The 22019-nt window shown below is 38.6% G+C and overlaps 1 protein-coding gene and 1 non-coding gene across 5 annotated transcripts in view; both read left to right on the top strand.

Annotated features, from left to right (window-relative positions):
* CCDC82 (coiled-coil domain containing 82) overlaps window positions 1-22019 on the top strand; it is a 41534-nt gene that overhangs the window by 14513 nt on the left and 5002 nt on the right. For 2 of the 4 annotated variants that reach the window (XM_023511320.1, XM_003780779.3), the window contains 4 exons: window positions 1258-1350; window positions 3455-3579; window positions 9818-9988; window positions 20361-20546. In XM_023511320.1, the coding sequence (XP_023367088.1) occupies window positions 1258-1350; window positions 3455-3579; window positions 9818-9988; window positions 20361-20546 (575 nt within the window). Of the gene's footprint in view, window positions 1-1257; window positions 1351-3454; window positions 3580-9817; window positions 9989-20360; window positions 20547-20902; window positions 21105-22019 lie in introns of those variants that run through there. The other 2 variants (XM_023511324.1, XM_023511325.1) reach the window with 2 other exon arrangements.
* Window positions 12794-12900, top strand: LOC111724477. The gene has a single exon (XR_002772779.1). It is a non-coding gene; the product is annotated as a U6 spliceosomal RNA (small nuclear RNA).

Here is a 22019-nt window from a genome sequence, read left to right as displayed (position 1 = left end):
TATCTCCTTAGAAAAGAGTACATCCTGAAGTTTCTCCTAAAGTCTAAAAAACTGTTACACAACTTTTTTAATAATCAAAATTATAAGTTAAAAGACTTTTCCATATTCAATTCCACCTTTTCAGTTCAACTGGAAGGAAAGCTAAAATCCACTCATGGTTGCTAATGACAGGTCTTATTTTGCTTTAATCCCTCGTCAAATATCTTCCACATTTCCTAAAATACCCAGGCTGCCCTTAATATGTTTTCATAACTACCCAGAGCAAGGCACAAATTCTATGACAAGAGTTTGGATAAAAGAAAGGGTCATGGCCAGGCGCGGTGGCTCACCCTATAATCCCAGCAATCTGGGAGGCTGAGGCAGGTGGATTGCTTGAGCTCAGAAGTTTGAGACCAGCCTGAACAAGAGCAAGACCCCATCTCTAAAAATAGCCGGGTGTTGTGGCAGGTGCCTGTAGTCCCAGCTACTTGGGACAGGAGAATCACTTGAACCCAAGACTTGGAGATTGCTGTGAGCTATGATGCCATGGCACTCTATGTAGGGTGACAAAGTGAGACTCTGTCTCAAAAAAAAAGGGGGGGGGTCATGTTTGATACAGAACATTTCCATAGCCATGCTAAAAGCCCAATTCCTAAATAATGAGAATAGTAGGGGTCTTCCTTCTTATCACTTCCCAGTCTGTCAGAAAAGATGATTTCATGTGTGAGATTGGCTTAGTGGGAACACAGCCTTACATATGTGGTATGGGAAAGAGAAGGCACAATTTTTCTAAATTGGTGTGGAAAATTCTAAATCTGGGCAGCAGAAAGAAGTAAGAGGGATTCTGATTAAAGTAGCAGTATCCTGGATACTTTGGTTCATAACAGCAAGCTTTACAGAACAGGGTATATTAAAAATCTATCTTTGGAGGTTTTCCTTCTGTCTCTCGCTCTGTCAATAATTAAATTTAAGTGCACGGGGATAATTTTTATTTCTTTCACAGCATATCTCTTAATATTCTCTGAACAATTTTACCTTAATTTAAGAACGGAATATTTGAAATAACAGTTCAAAATTGTAGATTAGAAGCCAATACATTTGTGAAATGGAGCTTTGCTCAGTGACCAGATAAGTCATTGAGAAAGCTATAAAGTCAGGGTGCCTAAGCTGGTTCTGCTATTTACAGTTTTAATTTCTTAGCATTGGGGAACGAAAGCTATTGTATTTAGGGAATTGTTTTGTATACACATTTTAATATTTATTTAAAATTAATTTCAGATTCTTTTAGTGACCACTATACTCACTTTGAAAGAGTTGTGAAGGCTCTTCTGATCAATGCTTTAGATGAATCTTTTCTGGGAACATTGTATGGTAAGTTAATGGTATGAACCTAGCAATTTTGTTTTTATTCTCTTTATAGTTTTAAACAGTTCCACTTTTAAAACCATATATATTAAACAAAACCAAGGAGAACCATTTTTAAGGCCTCCGAATTGTTCCCTCTAGGATTAACTACACCAAAACTCCATTCATATAAAATGCTTGTTGGTGTTGATTATTTGAGTTTCTAAGAGCTCCTTGCCTTTGGAGGGTTCACAGTGGATTTAAGGTTGTAAGACATGTATTCATAAACAGCAGGTGCCTCAACACTCATGTGCCCTGCCAACATCCCTATGTGCTCTTTGAATTGCACTAAAAGATACATGTGGTTTTATTGTGTTATGTCTTTGTGCCTTTACTCATATTGTTTCTTTGTAGAATTCCTTTTTGAGCCATATTTTTTAGGTGAGTAGAAAAAAACTATGAAAGCTATGTCCTACTCAAGTAGTATTTATCACTCTCATTTGTGCCACCACCATCATGAGTCTGGTGATACTCATATATATTATGTACTTTTCATATTATATTGAAAATGTGTTTTTGGTTTCCTCTTTTACCATAATGTAGGAAGAATATACACATATATTAATACATATACACTATCATGCATTTAGCACAGAATCTGGCATTTAGCAAATTACAGATACATCATGTTTGAATACCTATCTCAGTGCCAAATAACATTTCATTTATGAATTATTGAACAGATATTTATTGAATGCCTGTGATAGGCAAGGCATTATTTGAGAGCTGGAAAGACAACAGTAACTTAAGACATAGGAGATTCTTGGCTTCATGTTATGTGAAGCCTAATGAGAGAGACAGACAATGAGTTAATAAACATAGAGTATAATATGATTTCAACTAGAGAGTAGTTCCTGTAACAAAGAATAAAACAGGGTAAGGAGAGAGAATAAGAGAAAGTAAATGTCTATTATTGTATGTTAAATTGATCAAAGAAGGTCTCTCAAGAGGTAACTTTTAAACAGAAATAAGATGAGAGAGGAAGGCATGACTCTAGCAAAGGGCACCACTATTGCTACAACCCTTTGGAGAGAATACATTTGGTGTTCAAGAGCAACTAGAATAGGCCCCTGTGGTGGAATTAGACAGGAGAGTGGGAGAACACAGGAGGAAAAGTCAGGGCCTGAACTCTAGTTCAGAGGACTAGTCAGGGGCCTGAAGGGCTTTGTAAGCCATAGTAAGGTGTTCGAATTTGTTATGATTTAAGGAAACATGATAGGCCAGGAGTGATGGCAGCTCGTGCTTGTAAGCCTAGCGCTCTGGGAGGCCGAGGTGGGTGGATTGCTTGAACTCAGGAGTTCCAGATGAGCCTGAACAAGAGCAAAACCCTGTCTCTAAAGATAGAAAAGTTAGCTGAGTGTCCTGGCAGGTTCCTGTAGTCCCAGCAACTTGAAGGCTGAGGCAGGAGGATCTCTAGAGCCCAGAAGTTTGAAGTTGCAGTGAGCTACAATATCTTACCACTCTAGCCTGGACAAAAAAACTGTCTTTTTCTTCTATCAAAAAAACAAACAAAAACCATGATACATTTATTAGCTGGATTCTGTAAGAAAACTTTAAGGCAGGAAAACAAAGCTTCAGTTTACAGACTAAGGCAGATATGTATAAACAGAGAATATAATGTAAGCCAAACCAGGAAGGCAGAAATAAGTATACCATGTAAAAGGGGCAAAGCAAAGGATCTTACCAGAGAGCAGCTAGATCTGACCTGTTGAATCAGGCAGAAAGGCGAGTGCAGAGACCAGTTCTGCTCAGAGTTTGAGCTTTCTTTGGAATTCAGTGGATAATCTATGTTAGTTTTGTACCATGTATAAAAAGAAGAATTAGGCAAGCTTTTCATGTGGCTCTTTTTGTTAGAAGAAAATAATGTTGAAGCATGACACAACTATAGTCTTTTACTGTTTTCTTTAATATTCTGATAGAGTGATTTTTTAGACTTCATTAATTTATTTTCTAGTTTAAAATGCTTTCAATCAACCAACCAACCAACATCCTAAACTATGAGAAGAGATTCTTAAATACTGTTTAACTATTTCATATGGATAAAATGATTTTGTCATTAATCCCTGAACAGATGGCACTAGGCAAAAATCATATGCCCAAGATATGTTGACATCTCTTCATTATTTGGATAACCGCTTTGTTCAGCCTCGTCTAGAGAGTTTAGCTTCTAGAAGTCGTTGGAAAGAGCAATATAAGGTATATGGTTTGTTTTTGAATCTTTGGTGGGGGTTTAGGGACAGTGGACCTCTCAGGATTGCAATGTAAAAATCAGATTGAATGAACTTCTAAATATGGAGATTTGTTAAATAATCTGCTTATTATTTCTCACCTCTTCTACAAGCTATTGTTTTAACCTTCCACATTAACCATATCTAATAATTATTAAGTGGTTCTGAATGACAAATAACTTCTAAAAATCTCCAGTGCATAGCCTATTTTTTAAAATGAGATTAGCGGCTCGGCGCCTATAGCTCAACCGGCTAAGGCGCCAGCCATGTACACCTAAGGTGGCGGGTTCGAATCCCCAGCCCGGGCCCGCCAACAACAATGACGGCTGCAACCAAAAAATAGCCGGGCGTTGTGGCGGGCGCCTGTGGTCCCAGCTACTTGGGAGGCGGAGGCAGGAGACTCGCTAGAGCCCAGGAGTTGGAGGTTGCTGTGAGCTGTAATGCCATGGCACTCTACCCAGGGGGACAGCTTGAGGCTCTGTCTCAAAAAAAAAAAAAAAAAAAAAAATGAGATTAGCTTTCAAAATGTTACTTGTTTCAGAAAAGAAAGTTTCATAGCCAAAGAAATTTGGCTGAGTTGAGTTTAGTTTCTTTACTGGAAGACTTTCAGGAGCATTAATATATAAATTTAAACAGTAAATACACAAGAGGGGGATATAGAATTACAGTACTTGCTTTACCTATCTTCTATAGGATAAGGCTCTTTTTCATGAAATACTTATTGCTTTCTAAGATGTTTGATTTCTATAAAATATTGTTTGGGAAATACTAGCCTAAATAGCATTGGACATTCTTTCTTGTCTACCTTAAGATCTTGTAATTCTACCAATTTGGAGAAGCACCTTTTTAATTTATAAGATTTACAAGATTCCATTGTATCCTCTAGATTTCTGATCATGTCTCTAATAGTAGAGGATACATATGTGATTTTTAAGATTCCCTCCCTACTTCTAACATTCTATGTTCTAATGATTAGCAAGAGGAAGAGTGAAAAAAATAATAGAAGTTTTAGCTCATTAAAATCATTCAAGTGCTAAATCATTAGCTTTTCTACTTCACTGCTAAGATTTCATCCAAGGTCTGTTCATCCTTGGATTATCTGTTGATAAATTAGCTGATGAAATAACCTGTGGGACCTGGAAAAAATAAACTTGGACCCACTTAGTTGCAAATAATTGGTGATTTATTCACACCTACGCAGGGACTGTTGTTCTGGGACAAGTGGCCCCAAAGTGCAGCGTTTTTCATCTTTCATACTATTTTTTCTGTGTACAAGGAACATTGCCATTGGCAGGGTTATAGCTTGGTTGTCAGTGGATACATCTCAAATTACAATGGTTATGATTATATAACAATAATTAATCAGTGGATACACCTTAAATCACAATGGTTAAAGGGGGACGGGGGGGATAGTAGCTTGCCCCTAGGGCGGAGAGGAGTGGGGCCCGTAGGGTGGGGGAATGGGAGAAGGCAGGGGGAACGGGGAAACAGAGGCTCACAACACCATCAAGGGTTATGTTTAAGAGACCTTTGTAGAGTTAGGAAAAGAATTATAGAACTTAACATTGGAGAGTGGTTTAAGTTTAGGGCTACCATATCTCTCTTTTTGACATTAGGTAAGTTTTTAACTTCCCTGAATCTCAATTTCTTCCTCACATCCAGAGAAGATTTACCCATTTAAAGGGAAATACCGTATTTACTTTCTTCGAGGATAAGTAGATCTTACAACATATCATTATTATTGTTTTCTTTAAAAGAAATAAAAATAGCTTATAGAAGCAAGCCTTGTTTTATTGTGCTTAACTTTATTGCACTTAGCAGTTACCATATTTTTTTTTTGAGACAGAGTGTTACTATGTCACCATGGTGAGTAGAGGGCCATGGTGTCACGGCTCTCAGCAACCTCAAACTCTTGGGCTTAAGTGATGCTCTTGCCTCAGTCCCCAAGTAGCTGGGACTATAGGCGCTTGCCACAACAACTGGCTATTTTTTCGTTGTAGTTGTCATTGTTGTTTGACAGGCCCAGGCTGGATTCAAACCCACCAGCTCCTGGTGTACGTGGCCAGTGCCCTAGCTGCTGAGCCACAGGCACAGAGACAACAGTTACCACATTTTTTGCAAATTTAGTTTGTAGCAACTTTGCTTCAAGCAAAGATGTTAACACTGCCATTTTGCCAACCACATATACTCACTCTGTGTCTCCATGTCACATTTTGGTAATTCTCACATACCTAAACCTTTTCCATTATTGTATCTGTTACAGTATATAACAGATCTAATAGAATATATGCTATAACAGACATAACAGTATAGTGATCTTTGATATTAGTAATGTAATTTGTGGTGCCACAAACTACGCCCTTATAAGAGAGTGAACATAATTGACAAATGTTGAGTACGTTGACTACTCTACCAACTGCCTGTTCCTCCTCAGGCTTTCCTGCTCTCTGAGATAGAACAATATTGAAATTAGGCCAATTCATAATCTTCAAGTTGCCTCCCAGTGTTAACTTCAAAGGAAAAGTCATATATCTCTCACTTTAAATCAAAAGGTAGAAAAGATTTAGCTTTTTGAGGAAAGCATGTCAAAAGCTGAGACAGGCTGAAAGCTAGACCTATTTGCCAGTTAGCCAAGTTGTAAATGCAAAGGAAAGTTCTTAAAGGCACTTAAAAGTGCTACCAATGATAAAATAGTGAAACAGACTTATTGCTGATATGAATAAAGTTTTGGTGGCCTGGATAGAAGATCAAACCAGCCATAACATCCCCTTAAGCCAAAGAAAGGCTAATCCAGAGCATGGCCCCAATTCTTTTCAGTTCTATGAGTATTGACAGAGGAGAAGAAGCTGCAGAAAAAAAATGTTTGAAGCTAGCAGAGATTGGCTCATGAGGTTCAAGGAAAGAAGCTGTCTTCATAAAAGTGTTAGGTGAAACAGCAAGTACTTATGTAGAAGTTGCAGCAGTGTGTTTGAAAGATCTAGCTGAGTTCATTGATGAAGGTGGCTGCACTAAACTGTATTTTCAACATAGATGAAAAAAGAGTTTTCTATTAGAAGAGACATCTTGGAGTTTTATAGCTAGGGAAAAGTCAATGCCTGGCTGCAGCACTTCAGAGGACAGGATGGTTCTCTTGTGAAGAACTAATGTAGCTGAGAACTTTCAGGTTGAAGTCAGTGCTCATCTATCATTTCAAAATCTTAGTGTTGTTAAGAACTTTGCTAAATTGAGGGGCAGGTGCAGTGGCTCACGCTTTAATCCCAGTGTGAGCCTAGCGTGGATTACTTGAGCTCATGAGTTCGAGACTAGCCTGAGCAAGAGCGAGACCCCCTCATCTCAAAAAAAAAAAAAAATAGTTAGCGGTTGTGGCAGGCACCTGTAGTTCTAGCTACTCGGGAGGCTGAAGCAGGTGAATTGCTTGAGCCAGGGAGTTTGAGGTTGCTGTGAGCTATGATACCACACCACAGCACTCCACCCAGGGTGACAAAGTGACACTTTGCTTCCAAAAAAAGAATTATGCTAAACTGACTTTTCCTGTGTTCTATATCCAAAACTACAAAGTCTAGATGATAGCACATCTGTTTACAGCTTGGTATACTGAATATTTTAAGCCCACTGTTGAGACCTACTAGTCAAAAATAGATTCCTTTCAAATACTACTGTTCTTTGATAATATATTTGGTCACCCAAGAGCTCTGATAGAGATAGGCAGTGAGACTAATGTTATATATGCATATCCATGCCTGTAATACATGAATTCAGCAACCCATAGATCAAGGAGTTATTTAAACTTTTAAGTATTATTTTTTAGGAAACAATTTTTTTAAGGCTATAGGTAACATAGTGATTCCTCTGATGGATCTGGGCAAAGTAGATTAAAAACCTTTGGAAGGGATTCACCATTCTAGATGCCATTAAGAACACCTGTTATTTGGGGAGGAAGTCAAAATATCAACATCAGTGGGAGTTTGGAGAAAGTTCTTTCCAATCCTCATGATGACTTTGAGACATCCAACACGTCAGTGAAGGAACAGCTGCGTATGTGGTAGAAATAGCAAGAGAATAGAAGTGGAGCCTGGAGAGGTGACGGAATTGGTCACTCTCACCTTACTACTTTAGCAGCTAAGCGGTCACTTCTATAGATGAGCAAAGAAAGACACTTTGAGGGATGGAATTTGCTTCTAGTAAAGAAGCTGTGAATGGTGTTGAAAGAACAAAGGACGTAGAATATTACATCCACTTAGTTGATAAGGCAGTGGCAGGATTTGAGAGGACGGACTCTAATTATGAAAGAAGTTCTACTTTTGGTAAAATGCTGCCAAACAGTATCACAGGCTATTGAGAAACTTTTTGTGAAAAGAAGAGTCATTTGATGTAGCAAACCTTATGTTGTCTTACTGTAAGGAATTGCCACAGCCCCCCCAGCCTTTAGCAGCCACTCCCTGGTCAGTCAGTAGACAGCAACACCAAAGCAAGACTCTGTACCAGCAAAAAGATGACAACTTAGTAAGGCCGTAGATGAGTATTAGCATTTTCTAGCAGTAAAGATTTTTTAAATTCAGGCATATACTTTTTTTTTAGACATAACGCATAATATAGTATAAATATACCTTTTACATACAATGGGGAAAAATTTGTGTGCCTCACATTTTTGCTATATTGGCTTACTGATGATGGCCTGGAACCAAACCCACAGTATCTCTGAAGTATCTTATTTAATAGTATCTTATTTAATCTTCCAAGTAACCTCATGAAGAAGACACTATTATTTCCTCCATTTCAGAATTGAGGAAATTCTAACTTACAAAAATTAAGGAATAAGATTTGGGAGTCAGTAATTAGACAGGCGTATTTAAACCTGGAGTCTATTGGACTCGAACATGCATGCCTTTATGCTATACTACACTTTACCCTACTATGCTAGATGATACTGAATTTGGACAACCCGATGTTGAAACTGTAATCGTAAAAAAGTTAGCTGAAAAATTTAGGGACACGGATGATTTAGTAAGATCTTAAGCGAGGTTATACTGCAAAAGTTAAATAATATGACAAACAAACAAAAAGAAAACTTCTGGTAACTTAATCCCATACACTGACAGTGTCCTGTCCTGTATAAATATACAGCAGTGTCTCTTTTTGCCTATTTATCCAGGGTAAGTTGACAGGGTGCTCTGCTCATTGTAGTCACTCAGGGAACCAGGCTGAGAGTATTTTTCTTAGGGGTTTCATCTTACCATGTGTTTCCATGACCACCACAGGACTAGGAAGGGAAAGTGGTTAGTCACGCATTCAGTCTCAACTGTAGCCTGTGACACATTTCACCAAGTTCCATGAAGTCTGAGAAACATGAAGAAGTAGACCAAAAAAATGTTGTTTCAAATCATACAGTCACTGTAAACAGGAGACTGTCAGTGTATTGGATTGAGTGAATTACCACCAGACTGGTCTGGAAGTAGATGTGAATGTGCATTAATAACCATGCCAGTACCCTCACTGTGTACAGTTCACACTGTGGTAAAACCTGATTAGCTGATCAGCACAGTGGTGTCTGGCACAGACCTAGACCCTGAGCATAAACACTCCAGCACAACTCATTCCACAGATCGACAAAGCTTTGCTATGAATGCAAACTATTTTCTTAGTTTCTTTTCTCATTGACAGCTGAGCTATTAGACTACCCACACGAATACTAGAACATTTAGCAATTCTACGTTCAATTTGTGCATTTTCACAGGAGTATAGCAAGTACTGACAAGAGGATTAACTTATTTCTGGAATATTGTGTGGAAAATATGATGATATATATAATGGAGAATTTTTTTTTCTCAATTTTTAAGTACCCTAAATGAACTTTTTCGTACGTTATTCTGAATTTTTGCTGTTCATTTTTCACACCAACTAGAGATGAGAAGATGGAAGTCAGTTAAAATCTATCAAGAACACTCTTTAGCAGCTCCTACATGTGAGAGATATGAAACTAATTTTCATTTCAAGTCTGATTTTTCATTTAATAGCCAAAACTGTACATTTAGTTTTTATATTTAAAAATATCTTGTCAAATACGTACCGTGTGCTGAGTATTAAAGTGAAAAATGCCTGGATGTTCTGCTCTCATATCTCAGTGTGATTCCTAAAAAAAGTTTTAATTTGATTGGATTTTTATTATTTTTCTTTTAAACCTTATTATATTTTTAAATTGTTTTCAGGAACGGGTAGAAAATTATTCTAATGTAAGTATCCGTTGGAAGAATCCTGAAAACTGTTCCTGCCAGGCTTGTGGATTGCATCGCTACTGTAGATATTCAGTGCATTTATCAGGAAAGTTGTATAACACCAGAACCATGGAAACAGATGATTTCATGTCACATGATAAACAGGTATTTTTCCCTCTCATTTTAGTTTACAGTATTTAGAAATTTTTAGTTCATAAATGTGTACAAATAACTCTAAGAAATGGTTACAAATGGAGAAAACACCAGAGGAAAGGGAAGGAATACAAGGAAAGTTATAATTTTTGAATGTGAAAAAGATGTCTTATATAGCATCTACTTTCCTAATTCAGTGAGATAATAAAGTCAGTAAATATTCCCTAAGTCCATATTACCCACCTTAGGGAGGATGAGGGTGAGAGTACAGAATGGGAGTGACAGAGATAACACAAAGGCACAGGGACACAGGCCTCCTTGGTGTTCAAAAGAGAATTTGATCCCAGTGGAAACTCTTCTGGCAGATAAGCCATCAAGTTGGCTAAATAATAGAAGACGGCTGTCTATCCTAATATGAGAGAATTCAGAGAACACTGTGCTTCAACCTAGACCATGTTAGAAGTATGTCAGAATCTCTCCAGCAATCTCCCTACATGTTTAAGATGCTGTTAATTTGGAGGCACCTGTGGCTTAGTGGGCAGGGCGCCAGCCCCGTATGCCAAAGGTGGCAGGTTCAAACCCAGCCCGGCCAAACTGTGACAACAACAAAAGATGCTGTTAATTCTGAACAAACAGACAAAACTGGAGAAGAAGTATTTGATAGACAGTGCAGAGAAGGACAATGTCAGGGTCTGGGACTGGCCAGGTCTTGGGCCCAGCTTAGGTAGGCTCTGGACACGGACCACTAAGCTACCTTGCTCAGGAACAGTTTCTCGTAGGTGCTTGAGGGCTATCTACTTTAGCTGGAGAGAGAGAGACAGTATCTTAGAGAGAGTAAAGGTCTTCTTAGAACAGATAGCTCTTAGTCTTTAGCAGAGCTTGGTAATCTTCAGCAGAGACGCCATGCTGGTATTCTGCAGGCAGGAGAGGAGACAGAGTCAGAGTAAGTGGATCCGTGATAGAACGCACATGCTCCTGACTGCCTTCTCCTCCAGCCTACTATAAGGCTGAGCTCGTGCCTCTCAACACCACAGGTGTAGAGACTGCCAATTCACCGCTGCTCTCATCTCACGAGCTCACTCGTGCTTGTTAGAACCAAATCTCTCTCCATGCCCTTTTCACCAAGGTGTTCCATTACAGGTATTTCTTATAACTCTCACTCCTCTTAGCCATAGGCCATACGGGCTGCTACAGAACAATATGAAGTAATAAAAAGTGCAAATATTGACTACTTACTTTTTAAATCTTTATAAGAATGCTCTATTTATAAATGCAAAAATATTAATATTGAGAACTTCCACTGGTTAATGTGCATATTCATGAAGGGTATGTATGATTGGAGAGGTAATTAGAGACCTAAAGTTGTCTCTAAACCCTTCCAGTCTATTAAGATGGAAATATTTGTTTGAATTATTCAACTGAATTGGATAGTATGACTCCTTCATACTATTGGGCAGTAATTGACCAGATCTCTCTGAGCAGTCTGGGTTGCAAGAATCATTTAGGAAGTTTGTATAGGGGCAGTGAATTGAGAATTTATCTTTAATGTTTTGTTTGGCAAGTTATTATAAAATATAAATAAAGTGTATGAAAAATAGAAAAATATGTTTCTATCCTCATCATAGCCATAGAAAATTTCCTCATTATTTAAATCCTGATACTTTGAATCCTAGCAAAAATGATTTAATAAATTAAAGACCATGTTATGTTGCATAAATCAAGTATATGTGTGTATATATGTCATTTTTTTTTTTTAATAGAGTCTCACTTTGTCACCTCTAGTAGAGTGCGGTGGCATCGTAGCTCACGGCAACCTCAAACTCTTGAGCTCAAGAGATCCTCTTGCCTCAGCCTCCCAAGTTCTAGGACTACAGGTGCCTACCACAATGCCTGGCTATTTTTAGAGACAGGGTCTCACTCTTGCTCAGGTCTTGAACTCAATGAGCTCAAGTGGTCTGCCCTCCTTGGCCTCCCAGAGTGCTAGGATTACAGGCGTGAGCCACTGCACCTGGCCCTTAAATCAAATATATTGTTGTACATTCTTGGTCTTTGATGTCTACAGCTAATTCTGAAGAAGGAAATGAAGTTATAAAACCATTTTTAGAGTTCTGACATTCCTGTGAAGGAATAAAGATTCAATATAAAATGGCTGACTCAAATATCTAAAAAAATAGGAGAGATCTCATGAAATAAAAGCAAAGAATAGTAATATGCCAACACACAGTAGAAAAATACAAAACTTGAGGAATATATGGAAAAATCCTTTTTCTCCATGTGAAGACATACAATTAAAATTAACTTAAGCGCTAGGCATAGGGGCTCATGCCTGTAATCCTAGCACTGGGAGGCCACGGTGGGAGGATCCCTTGAGCTCAGAAGTTCAAGACCAGCCTGCTCAAGAACGAGACCCCTATCTCTACTAAAAAAAAAAAATATTAGCTGGGCCTTGTGGTTGGCTCTTGTAGTTCCAGCTACTTGGGAGGCTAAGGCAGGAGGATTGCTTAAACCCAGGAGTCTGGCATACTAGTCTGGGCAACAGAATGAGACTCAGTCTCAAAAAAATAAATAGGTATCTTAAGATGCAAATTGATAGGTATTAAAGTAGCAAAATATTCTCAAATAAAATGATAAAATGTAATGCCATCAGTGTTGCGCTGAAACTGTTAAGTTCATGGAAAGTAAGATTCCTAGAGGAAGAAAGGATATAATACATCTGTTTTAAATGCCGGATAGCCACATATAGCCAGAATCACAAAGCTATACATATGTAGTGGCTGTAAATTTATCCTGTGCAATTCAGTAAAAGGCAATGACATAGTGCTCGCTTTAGCAGCACATATATGAAAATCGGAACAATACAGAGAAGATTAGCATAGCCCATGGGAAAGGATGGCATGCAAATTCGTGAAGCATTCCATAGTTTTTAAATCATTTTATCATAAGGACATTTGCACTAGATTGTGTATAGCAGCTCCATTCACAATCGTCAAGATACAAATACAACCTAAGTGCCCATGAGCCCGTTCATGGATTAACAAACCATGGTGTATATATACACCATGGAATACTATTCAGCCATTAAGAAAGATGGGGACTTTACGTCTTTTGTATTAACCTGGGTGGAGGTGAAACACATTCTTCTTAGTAAAGTAGATGATCTAATACATTCCCGCACAAAGGAAAAACTGAATTCAATTCAAGTTGAGTAGAAGGAGGAAGAAGTGAGGGAGGATAGAGGAGCACAGAGGGGCTTGGTGTACTCCCACACAGTGTGAGGGGATAATATACGGCTCACCTGGGCGTGGGACACAATTACAACAGGGACTTGACCTAACAAATGCAAACACTGTAACCTAGTAGTTTGTACCCTCATTAATCTGGGAAAAAAAGCCAATAACAATCATACAGTTTGTTGAAGCATTATTTGTAATACAAAAAAGTAGAAGTAATCCAAATATTAGGATAGTGATTTAATAGCCTATAGTATATTAGCATTATGTGATGTAATTTAGATAACTGTTAAAATGTTACGAAGATTATGAAATAATGCTAGGTGAAAGTGAAATAATGCTGTTGTTGCATATAGGAATATGTGTATATAGCTATTTGCAAGCAGTAACCTAGTTATTGTGTTAAAAGAATGGGGGCTGGCCACAGTGGCTGATGCCCATAATCCTAGGACTTTGGGAGGCTAAGGTGGGAGGATCACTTGAGCTCAGGAGTTTGAGACCAGGCTGGACAACAGTGAGACCCTGTCTCCACAAAAACAAAATTTTTTTTAATCAGCCAGGTATGATTGCACATGACTATAGTCCTAGCTAGGAGGCTCATTGGGGAGTATCACTTGAGCCCAGGAATCCAAGGCTACAGTGAGCTATGATCACACTACTGTACTCCAACCTCGGTGATAGAGTAAGACCTTGTCTCTAAAATTAAAATTAGAAATAAAGTTAAAAGTACAAAGGAATATGATTGAAATCCTTTAATATGAAATTGTTTTCTGTCAGGATCTGCTTCTGATACCACTTGTTAGGGCTCAGGATTGGCCAGGTCTCAGGCCCAGCTTAGGTAGGTTCCGGACACGGACCACTAAGGTACCTTGCTCAGGAATAGTTTCTCTTAGGTGCTTGAGGGCTATCTACTTTAGCTGGAGAGAGAGAGAGAGTGTGTGTCTTAGAGGGAGTAAAGCAGTCTTCTTAGAACAGATAGATCTTAGTCTTTAGCAGAACTTGATAATCTTCAGCAGAGAGACGCTGTGCTGGCGTTCTGCAGGCAGGAGAGGAGACAGAGTCAGAATAAGTGTGTCCGTGATAGAACGCGCATGTTTTGACTGCCTTCTCCTCCAGCCTACTATAAGGCTGAGCTCGTGCCTCTCAACACCACAGGTGTAGAGACTGCCAATTCACCAATGTTCTCATCTTGCGAGCTCTCTCATGGTAGTTAGAACCAAATCTCTCTCCATGCCCTTTCCACCAAGGTGTTCCATTACAGATATTTCCTGTAACTCTCACTCCTCCTAGCCTTAGGCTATACGGGCTGCTACATTTCCCCCCCTTTTTATACACAAACAAAATTTTTAGTGTGGTAAGGGCGGTTCTTCCTGTTATCTAGCCCTTTTCTTTCTAGGCAAAAGATGGTAATTATCAGAGTTCAGAATTCCAGGTATGGGCTCTTTAAATGAGGAAGCCCAATACAACTGTAAACTATTAGCCACTGCTAGGGGAAAATGATCATTGTGATGTTAATTTTCTTAAAGGTCTTTTTAAAAGGAGAAAACTGCGAAATCTTGGCTGAGAGAATTTACCATTTCTTTAACTGTAGGAACTTTTTTTTGATATTTACTTAACGAAGGAACAAAAGATAACGCTTTCTTTGCAATCTTTGCAAGCAGAGGATTTTCCTCTAGCTATTCCAAAGGTTTTGCTACTCGAGGTACTGAAATCCACCCTTCACAGATCGCAAAAGACTGTTACTCGTGGATTAATGGTTCCACACTTGGCAGTTCCTCTCATGGAACTGTTACTCGTGGTCCAAGAAGTACCACCCTTCACAATTCCTTGATAGCAGTTTTTCCTGCTTTCAAGCTGCTTTTCCAGCGAAATTTTTGCTAATTGATTCCAGACTTTTTTTCAAATGGAGTTTCCTAGCACAGAGGTGGTTTAACTTGTACTCTTCCCTCCCTTTGTTCTCACCTCTCATAATCTTCCAAAGGCTTCACTTGCTTCTGAGTGACACTTCCTCTTTGGGCCGTGTCCAGTCTCCTTAGCTGGACCCGGTTGTAGTGTACAGACACTGATGAGAGGAGGTCTGTTACCCCTTCACCACGCAGGATAACCTAATATTCCACAAACATATTTAATCTAATTATTCTCCATTGTCATCCATTGGTCTGATTTCCCGTTTTACACTAAGGCACCACAGGTCTAACCAAGCTGGCAGAGTGCTCCCAGGGCATAGAATTGAATTATACTGTTTTTTCTGAGAATGGTTTGAAATGAAAATATTAAACTGTTTTTTCTTTCATTTACCAGTGGGCCTTGATTCTGGCCCAACTGATAATTTCCCTACAATAAAGGTATTCCATCTCTATCAAATTGATAATGGCATTTGAAATGAAAGCCTTATTTTACACTTGGGACACACACCTGGAGGTTTACACGCTTTTTGTTCCTTTTCTTTAGCATTCAGCGTTCTTTTCCCTTTTAAACTCTTTTCTCTTATGGCCCAGCTTCCCATACTTGTGGCATTTGATGTTAACTGGGGGATTTACCCTCTGATCTTCCAGCTGCGTTTACCTGCTTTAAAGATTATTCATCTGATCTCTCAGCTGTTTTATATCAGCTGCCATGATATTAATTTCGTCTTTAAGCTGTTTCACCTGACACTTCAACTGCTGTATCTCATTTTCCATGATTTTTCTGACTTTCTTTCGGCCTTCTACTTTCTTTCCTTTTCAATTCTTAGAACCTTTGGCTGCTTACGGGAGCTCTTTAGCTGTTCTTTTTACTCTGGAGTCTTAGTTGTTCCACAAACTTTACTTCCTCTATTTCTTCACCAGCCTCAATCTACCTCAATTCTTTTCTTTTTAAACAGAACTCTTAACTGCCAAAAAGGGAATCAGGTGTCGTTCTCTCAAAAGCTACTTCCTGCTGGCATTGGGTGAAGGTATTAGGGGAAGGCAGTTAGAAGTTCTCTTCCCTACCTTAATAAACTCTTGCAACCTATTCCCAGACTTTGCTCTTTGCTGTTTTACCCAAGACTTTTCTCACCCCGAGGCTAAAGGCTTGTTTACTGAGGGTTCTTATCTCCTAGTTCTATCTTTTCTCTTTCCCTCTTGTTTAAAGGCTTTTTTCTCCAGCCACTTCACAGAAGAGGCTAAAGGCTTTTTTCCCCACATAAGTAGTAGTTAGAATTTGGATAGAGAAAACGTAGGAAAGAGGAAAAACCGAATGAAAAAGGCCTGCGGTTGGCTGTCTTTCTTAGATATTTCTCTTCTCTTTTTCTTACTTTGTTAAAGCTTATTTCCCTCTCAGTCCACATTCAGTGAATCCTGCTCACAGCACCATTTGTCAGTGGCGTTCACTATCCTGCTTCTGACACCACTTGTCAGGGCCCAGGACTGGCCAGGTCTCAGCCCGGCTTAGGTAGGTTCTGGATGCGGACCGCTAAGCTACCTTGCTCAGGAACAGTTTCTCTTAGGTGCCTGAGGGCTATCTACTTTAGCTGGAGAGAGAGAAGAGTCTTAGAGAGAGTAAAGCAGTCTTCTTAGAACAGATATATCTTAGTCTTTAGCAGAACTTGGTAATCTTCGGTAGAGACGCCGTGCTGGCGCTCTGCAGGCAGGAGAGGAGACAGAGTCAGAGTAAGTGGATCCATGATAGAATGCGCATGCTCCTGACTGCCTTCTCCTCCAGCCTACTATAAGGCTGAGCTCGTGCCTCTCAACACCACAGGTGTAGAGACTGCCAATTCACCGCTGCTCTCATCTCACGAGCTCACTCGTGCTTGTTAGAACCAAATCTCTCTCCATGCCCTTTTCACCAAGGTGTGACAGGTATTTCCTATAACTCTCACTCCTCCTAGCCATACGCTATATGGACTGCTACAGTTTTCTAAGTAATTTTTTCTTTAATAAGAATAACTTATTAAAATCTATTTTATATCCTACTGAACTCCAGTGTCAATCAATGCATGTATGCAAATAGACCCATTTATAATCCACAGCATAAAATAAACTGTGCCTAACCCTAGAGCCACCCTAAGATAATTTTGAAAATGAATTCTTCATTTTGTGTTGCTTCTTATAGGTACATAAAATTGAGACTCTTTAGGATTAATTAGTGTTCTTTTTGAAGGTGCAAATGATACTTTAAAAGAGTTCACTTAACAGCGAGTTTAATTAATGACAAAACTTTTCTTTTTACTTACCTGAAATTAACTACTTGAAGGAAGGCTGCTTTGATGGATGGAGAGTAGAATTTGTGGGAGAGAGTAACTTAGTTATGGCAGTGATGGGTGGGAGCTGAGGTGAAGTGTGGCCTTATGCTGGTGAAATTGGAGGGCATGCATGAGAAGGAAGCTACCCAGCAGAAGGAGAGGTGTGAAATCTGAAGGGCAGGAGGGGAACTATAAACAATCTTGAATTAATTTTCAATTTTACCTAGAGTCTGTCCAGACTCCATGAGTGCGTTAAGATCTGGTGGGAAGAAATGGGAAAAAAACAGACCAAGGGAAATAGAATCTTTTGGCTTGGGGCATTGCATTGTTTCTGGAAGCCTAGACATGAAAAAGAAGCTTCTCAGACTTCCTTTTCTGCAGAGAATCTTGTTTCCTTGTTCTTCATACTCGGACTTCTGTGAGGAGCTGGTTCCTCTGCATATAAGTGTGAACCTAGAAAAACACTTGGAGAAGTGTATAGTTGGCTGGATATGACCAGGTCTGCATCACACTTGTTTGATTGATCTCCTTGCCTTGGTTTGTTAGCCACAGTGTTAATTTACATTTCCACATGATCTATCAAATAAGTCACAAATCAGATTCTTTGTACTGCTTTGCAGTTCATTGTCTGCTTAAAAAAATTTGGTGACAATTTTTAGCTCTGTTTCCAGTCTCTGTATAAGTACAGTCATTTGGTTCATGCTAATAACTGGAGTGACTCAGTTATTCTCATGTTTATCAGTTCCTAGAACTATGCTAATTCATTCTACATGGTGGACCAGTAATTATTTATATGTCGTCTTGCTTATCTGGCTTATGAACATTCACCATTTATTTCTATCTCAGGCAATTTTTTTGATATCGTCTTTCTTATTAGAATAGTTTCCTTACTATAGAGAAATTCAATTAATTAGAAGCTGTTTCTGAGAACATTTCTGTACATTTAATGAAACTATTCTAACAGTGTATATTAATTTTACCTGTTTTAGTACTTTATATAAATGGATCCTACAATTTGTAACCTGTGTTGTACTATATACATCAGTTCATATGGTGAAGAAGTATAATGGGCTGTAATAATATACTAAAAAGGGGTCAGGGTGAGGGGACAAGTCCACTTGGAGAATTGCACCTATTGCATGATGTACTGTTTTCTATTAAGCCCTACATCACTGGGCTCTTCCAATTAAGGATTTTTAAATACCTCGCCTTCCCTCTGGTTCTAACTTAAACATTCTGTACAGATAAATTTCACTTGTTTTTGTGGAAATAAAGAACATGTGCTAGAAATACAAATCATGTTTTTCTGTGACTATATTTTATCCAGAATAGCTACCACAGCACTCTACCACATAATATGCTTTCTGTGAAGGCAGACAGGACACCCCTAACACCACCACAACTACTGTGGTATCATTTCATTCAAACTAGGAGGTATTAGCAATGGTTGGAATGTCATTTACTACTAGAGCTACTTTGTTGAATTGGAAAAGCTACTTTTCATAGGCCAGCAGTGTACGATAATTCCTCATTACTTCTACTGATCTGAAAAACAGGAAGGTTTTTACACAACCACAAATAGAAATCTGAATACGCTTTTCTTAAACTTTTAGGAATTTAAAGAGAGGTTGTAAAAAGTCCCAAATACCATTTTAATACAAAAACACATCAAACCTGCCACTTGCCAATCATAGTGATATAACTTCTATTCATTTTTGGAAACATATTCTTGGTTTATCTATTGAACATCATTACTTGTGTGTCCCTTGCAGTGGTACTTCAGAAAAATAAGTACAGTTTTTGGTTAGATAGAACACAAGTTAACATAGATAAATATTAAAACGATTCCACTTTTACTACACTGTGAACGCATAACCAGTTAGTGAACTTAGGCACAGATACAAATATATATATTAGCAAGAGTTTACCTATTTCTTCAGGTTATGCCACAAGAATAAAATTGACTACATCATAATGTTTAGAGCCCCTTCTGATGCATTTTTTATGGTGAAATAGGTACATAGGTAATGTAGGTTAAAATGTGTTTAATTTGGTCAGTGCAGTGATGCGATCTTTCTGTTTCAACTGTGGGTTATATAACTTCAAGCATTTAAAATATTCTGAAAGTAAAATGTTCTGTTTGCATGATTTCACAAAAGAGTCTTCCTAATCATAGAATTTTAGAAGTCCATATAAACTTAGAAATTAAAATTCTTTTAGCTGGCTGATATTAAAATATTAAGGTGGCTTATCCTCAATATCCAACACCTTAATTAAAGTAACAAATATGCCTAAACACACAGTTACTTTTTACGTTACAAACTTGGGAGGGGATAGTATTTAGTGAAAAACTACAGAAACTTAATATTAGTGTAAGAGTTTCAGTTTCACACGATGCTTATATCTAGAAAATCACTGTAATGTAAGCATTTGTAACTCAGTGCACGTGTGTGCGCGGTACTTCACATGCTTTCTCCTATTCTCACGTGCCTGCCGTGCGTTCCTTTGTCTTTCTGCCTTCCAAGCCATTTCTCCCTTCCCAAACTTGGCTAATTTTATGTTTCAAGACTTTGTTTGAGCATCACTGACCTACAAATCTTCCTCATTTACAGATTGGGTTAATGCCCCTTCTCACTGGCGTCTGTTGCATTGTGGGTACGGTGTTTGTCATGTTGTTTTGTAATAATTTGTCTTTCTCCTACGACTCTCAGCTCCCTCACTCAGGGAGCACGTGCTTCCCTTCCCTATTTTCAGTGCCTGGCCCAATACTCGAAACATGGCAGTTGCTCAGTTGTTGACTGGTTGTATAAATGAGAGAAGGTAAAGGAATTATTGTATATGCATTTATTAGATTATACTATTATACTATACTATTATGAAAACCAGAAAGGTAGATTACTATATTTTAATTTCATATATCAATAATTAGCTTCATTTCTTGATTTAGGTATTTACTGTTGGCAGAATTTGTGCTGATCGTACCAGAATTTATCATAAACTGAAGCATTTTAAATTCAAACTGTACCAGGAATGTTGCTCAATTGCAAAGACAGAAGAAGTTGAGGATGAACAGGTTAAAGAAACAGTGGAACGAATTTTCATTCAGTCAAAAGAAAGTGGCTGGATTAAGGAGGTAAGGTGAATATATAAAAACCATCTGTAGCCTCAATGTAATCAGCGAAAGGTACAATTGGGTAGAAGATAGTGAAGTTTAGAAGAGAATTTCTTCTTCTCTCCCTGTGTTGATATTTCTCATCTTCCACCCATTTCTTTCATGCTTGTCATTGTCCTACCTGAACAGATGCCCTGATGTTCTAAGGATTCACTCAGCTCATCAGATAAATTTTAATAAGCAATAGTACTGTTTCTTAATGAAGGATCTCTATCCTTTCACCTTTACATATGTATTGCTGCGTATATATTAAGTCCCCTTATTTTCTTTGACAAAGTACAGGACTCACCTCTGCTTGTCTGCTTCCTATTCTTTAGAACAGTTCTTGTGACCTGAGAGTGAAGAAGCACCTGGTGCCAATCTGAGGAAAGGATCTCGGCTGCCAGTTCCAATACCACCCACATCCTCTTCTTGAGGACATGGGACTGAGCAGTGAGCACTGTAACTGAAGATCAAGAGGGTGCAGAGGTTTCAGGCCACGGCACTGATTTTGATCCCCCATATCCTATTGATCACTAAGTTTGATATCAGGGATAAAGTGGGGGTTTTGAAAAGTGCACTGGACTCCCGAAGCTCTGCTGGCAGCTCATAAGCTCTGGTCTGCTCACAGAGCTTTCAGAATTGTTCATGGTACATGGAAAGGGTGCCAGGACAACTGCAGTCCTCTAAAGACAGTCTAGCTACAGGAATGTGTGAGAGAGAACAAATAGTAGATTTTCAGGCAACTCAGATAAACAGGAGATTTAATCTTAAAAAAAAAAAAAAAAAAGCCTGACTTGAAATCTATTGCCTGGGTTATATCATGGAGAAATTTGTAAAAGAGGAAAATAAAAAATAAAGCAAGAGAGTGTAAAACACAAATTATAAGCAGAGTGAAATAAAAAGAAAACAAGAAAACAGGAACTTCTTAGGACCGCCACGTTGAGTGAGGGTCCCCAGTCTAGACAGTGACAGCACGCCCAGACCCCTGTCAGCAGCTGCCCTCCCGCCATAGGCCACCCAGCGATCTCGCCTCCCCCACCCCCACTTGGTCCTCAGGTTGTCTTCTTCTCATTCTACTCTCTTCAGCTCTTATCTTTTACTTTGCTTCTACTTCTATTCTAAATGCTCCCTCCACCATCCTTCTCTGCTTTACCATTTGCCTTAGGGAGGAGCTGTCACTCATCTAGTAATGCCCTTTTCATTTTCCTAGACCACATTAAATCCTTACATGGTTTTATCGATGCCTTCAAGTGTCGCTAGCCCTCTAGTGGAATGGTAAAATCTATGGGGATGCCACATTTGTGAAGAAGTGTATACTAGGTGTAGAAAAATCACTGTGCATTTATATACGTTACATAAAGCATATATGGAGAAGAATATTAAACTTTGCAGAAAAAACAAAAGGCATTTCCAAATCATATGCCTGAAAGAAAGCTTTTTTTTTTTTTTTTT

Source organism: Otolemur garnettii, unplaced genomic scaffold (genome assembly GCF_000181295.1).
Source record: "Otolemur garnettii isolate 467f Iridium unplaced genomic scaffold, OtoGar3 scaffold00001, whole genome shotgun sequence".
NCBI lineage: Eukaryota > Metazoa > Chordata > Mammalia > Primates > Galagidae > Otolemur > Otolemur garnettii.
The sequence above is the reverse complement of the archived record's forward strand: the minus strand, read 5'-3'. Positions and strand labels throughout refer to the sequence as shown.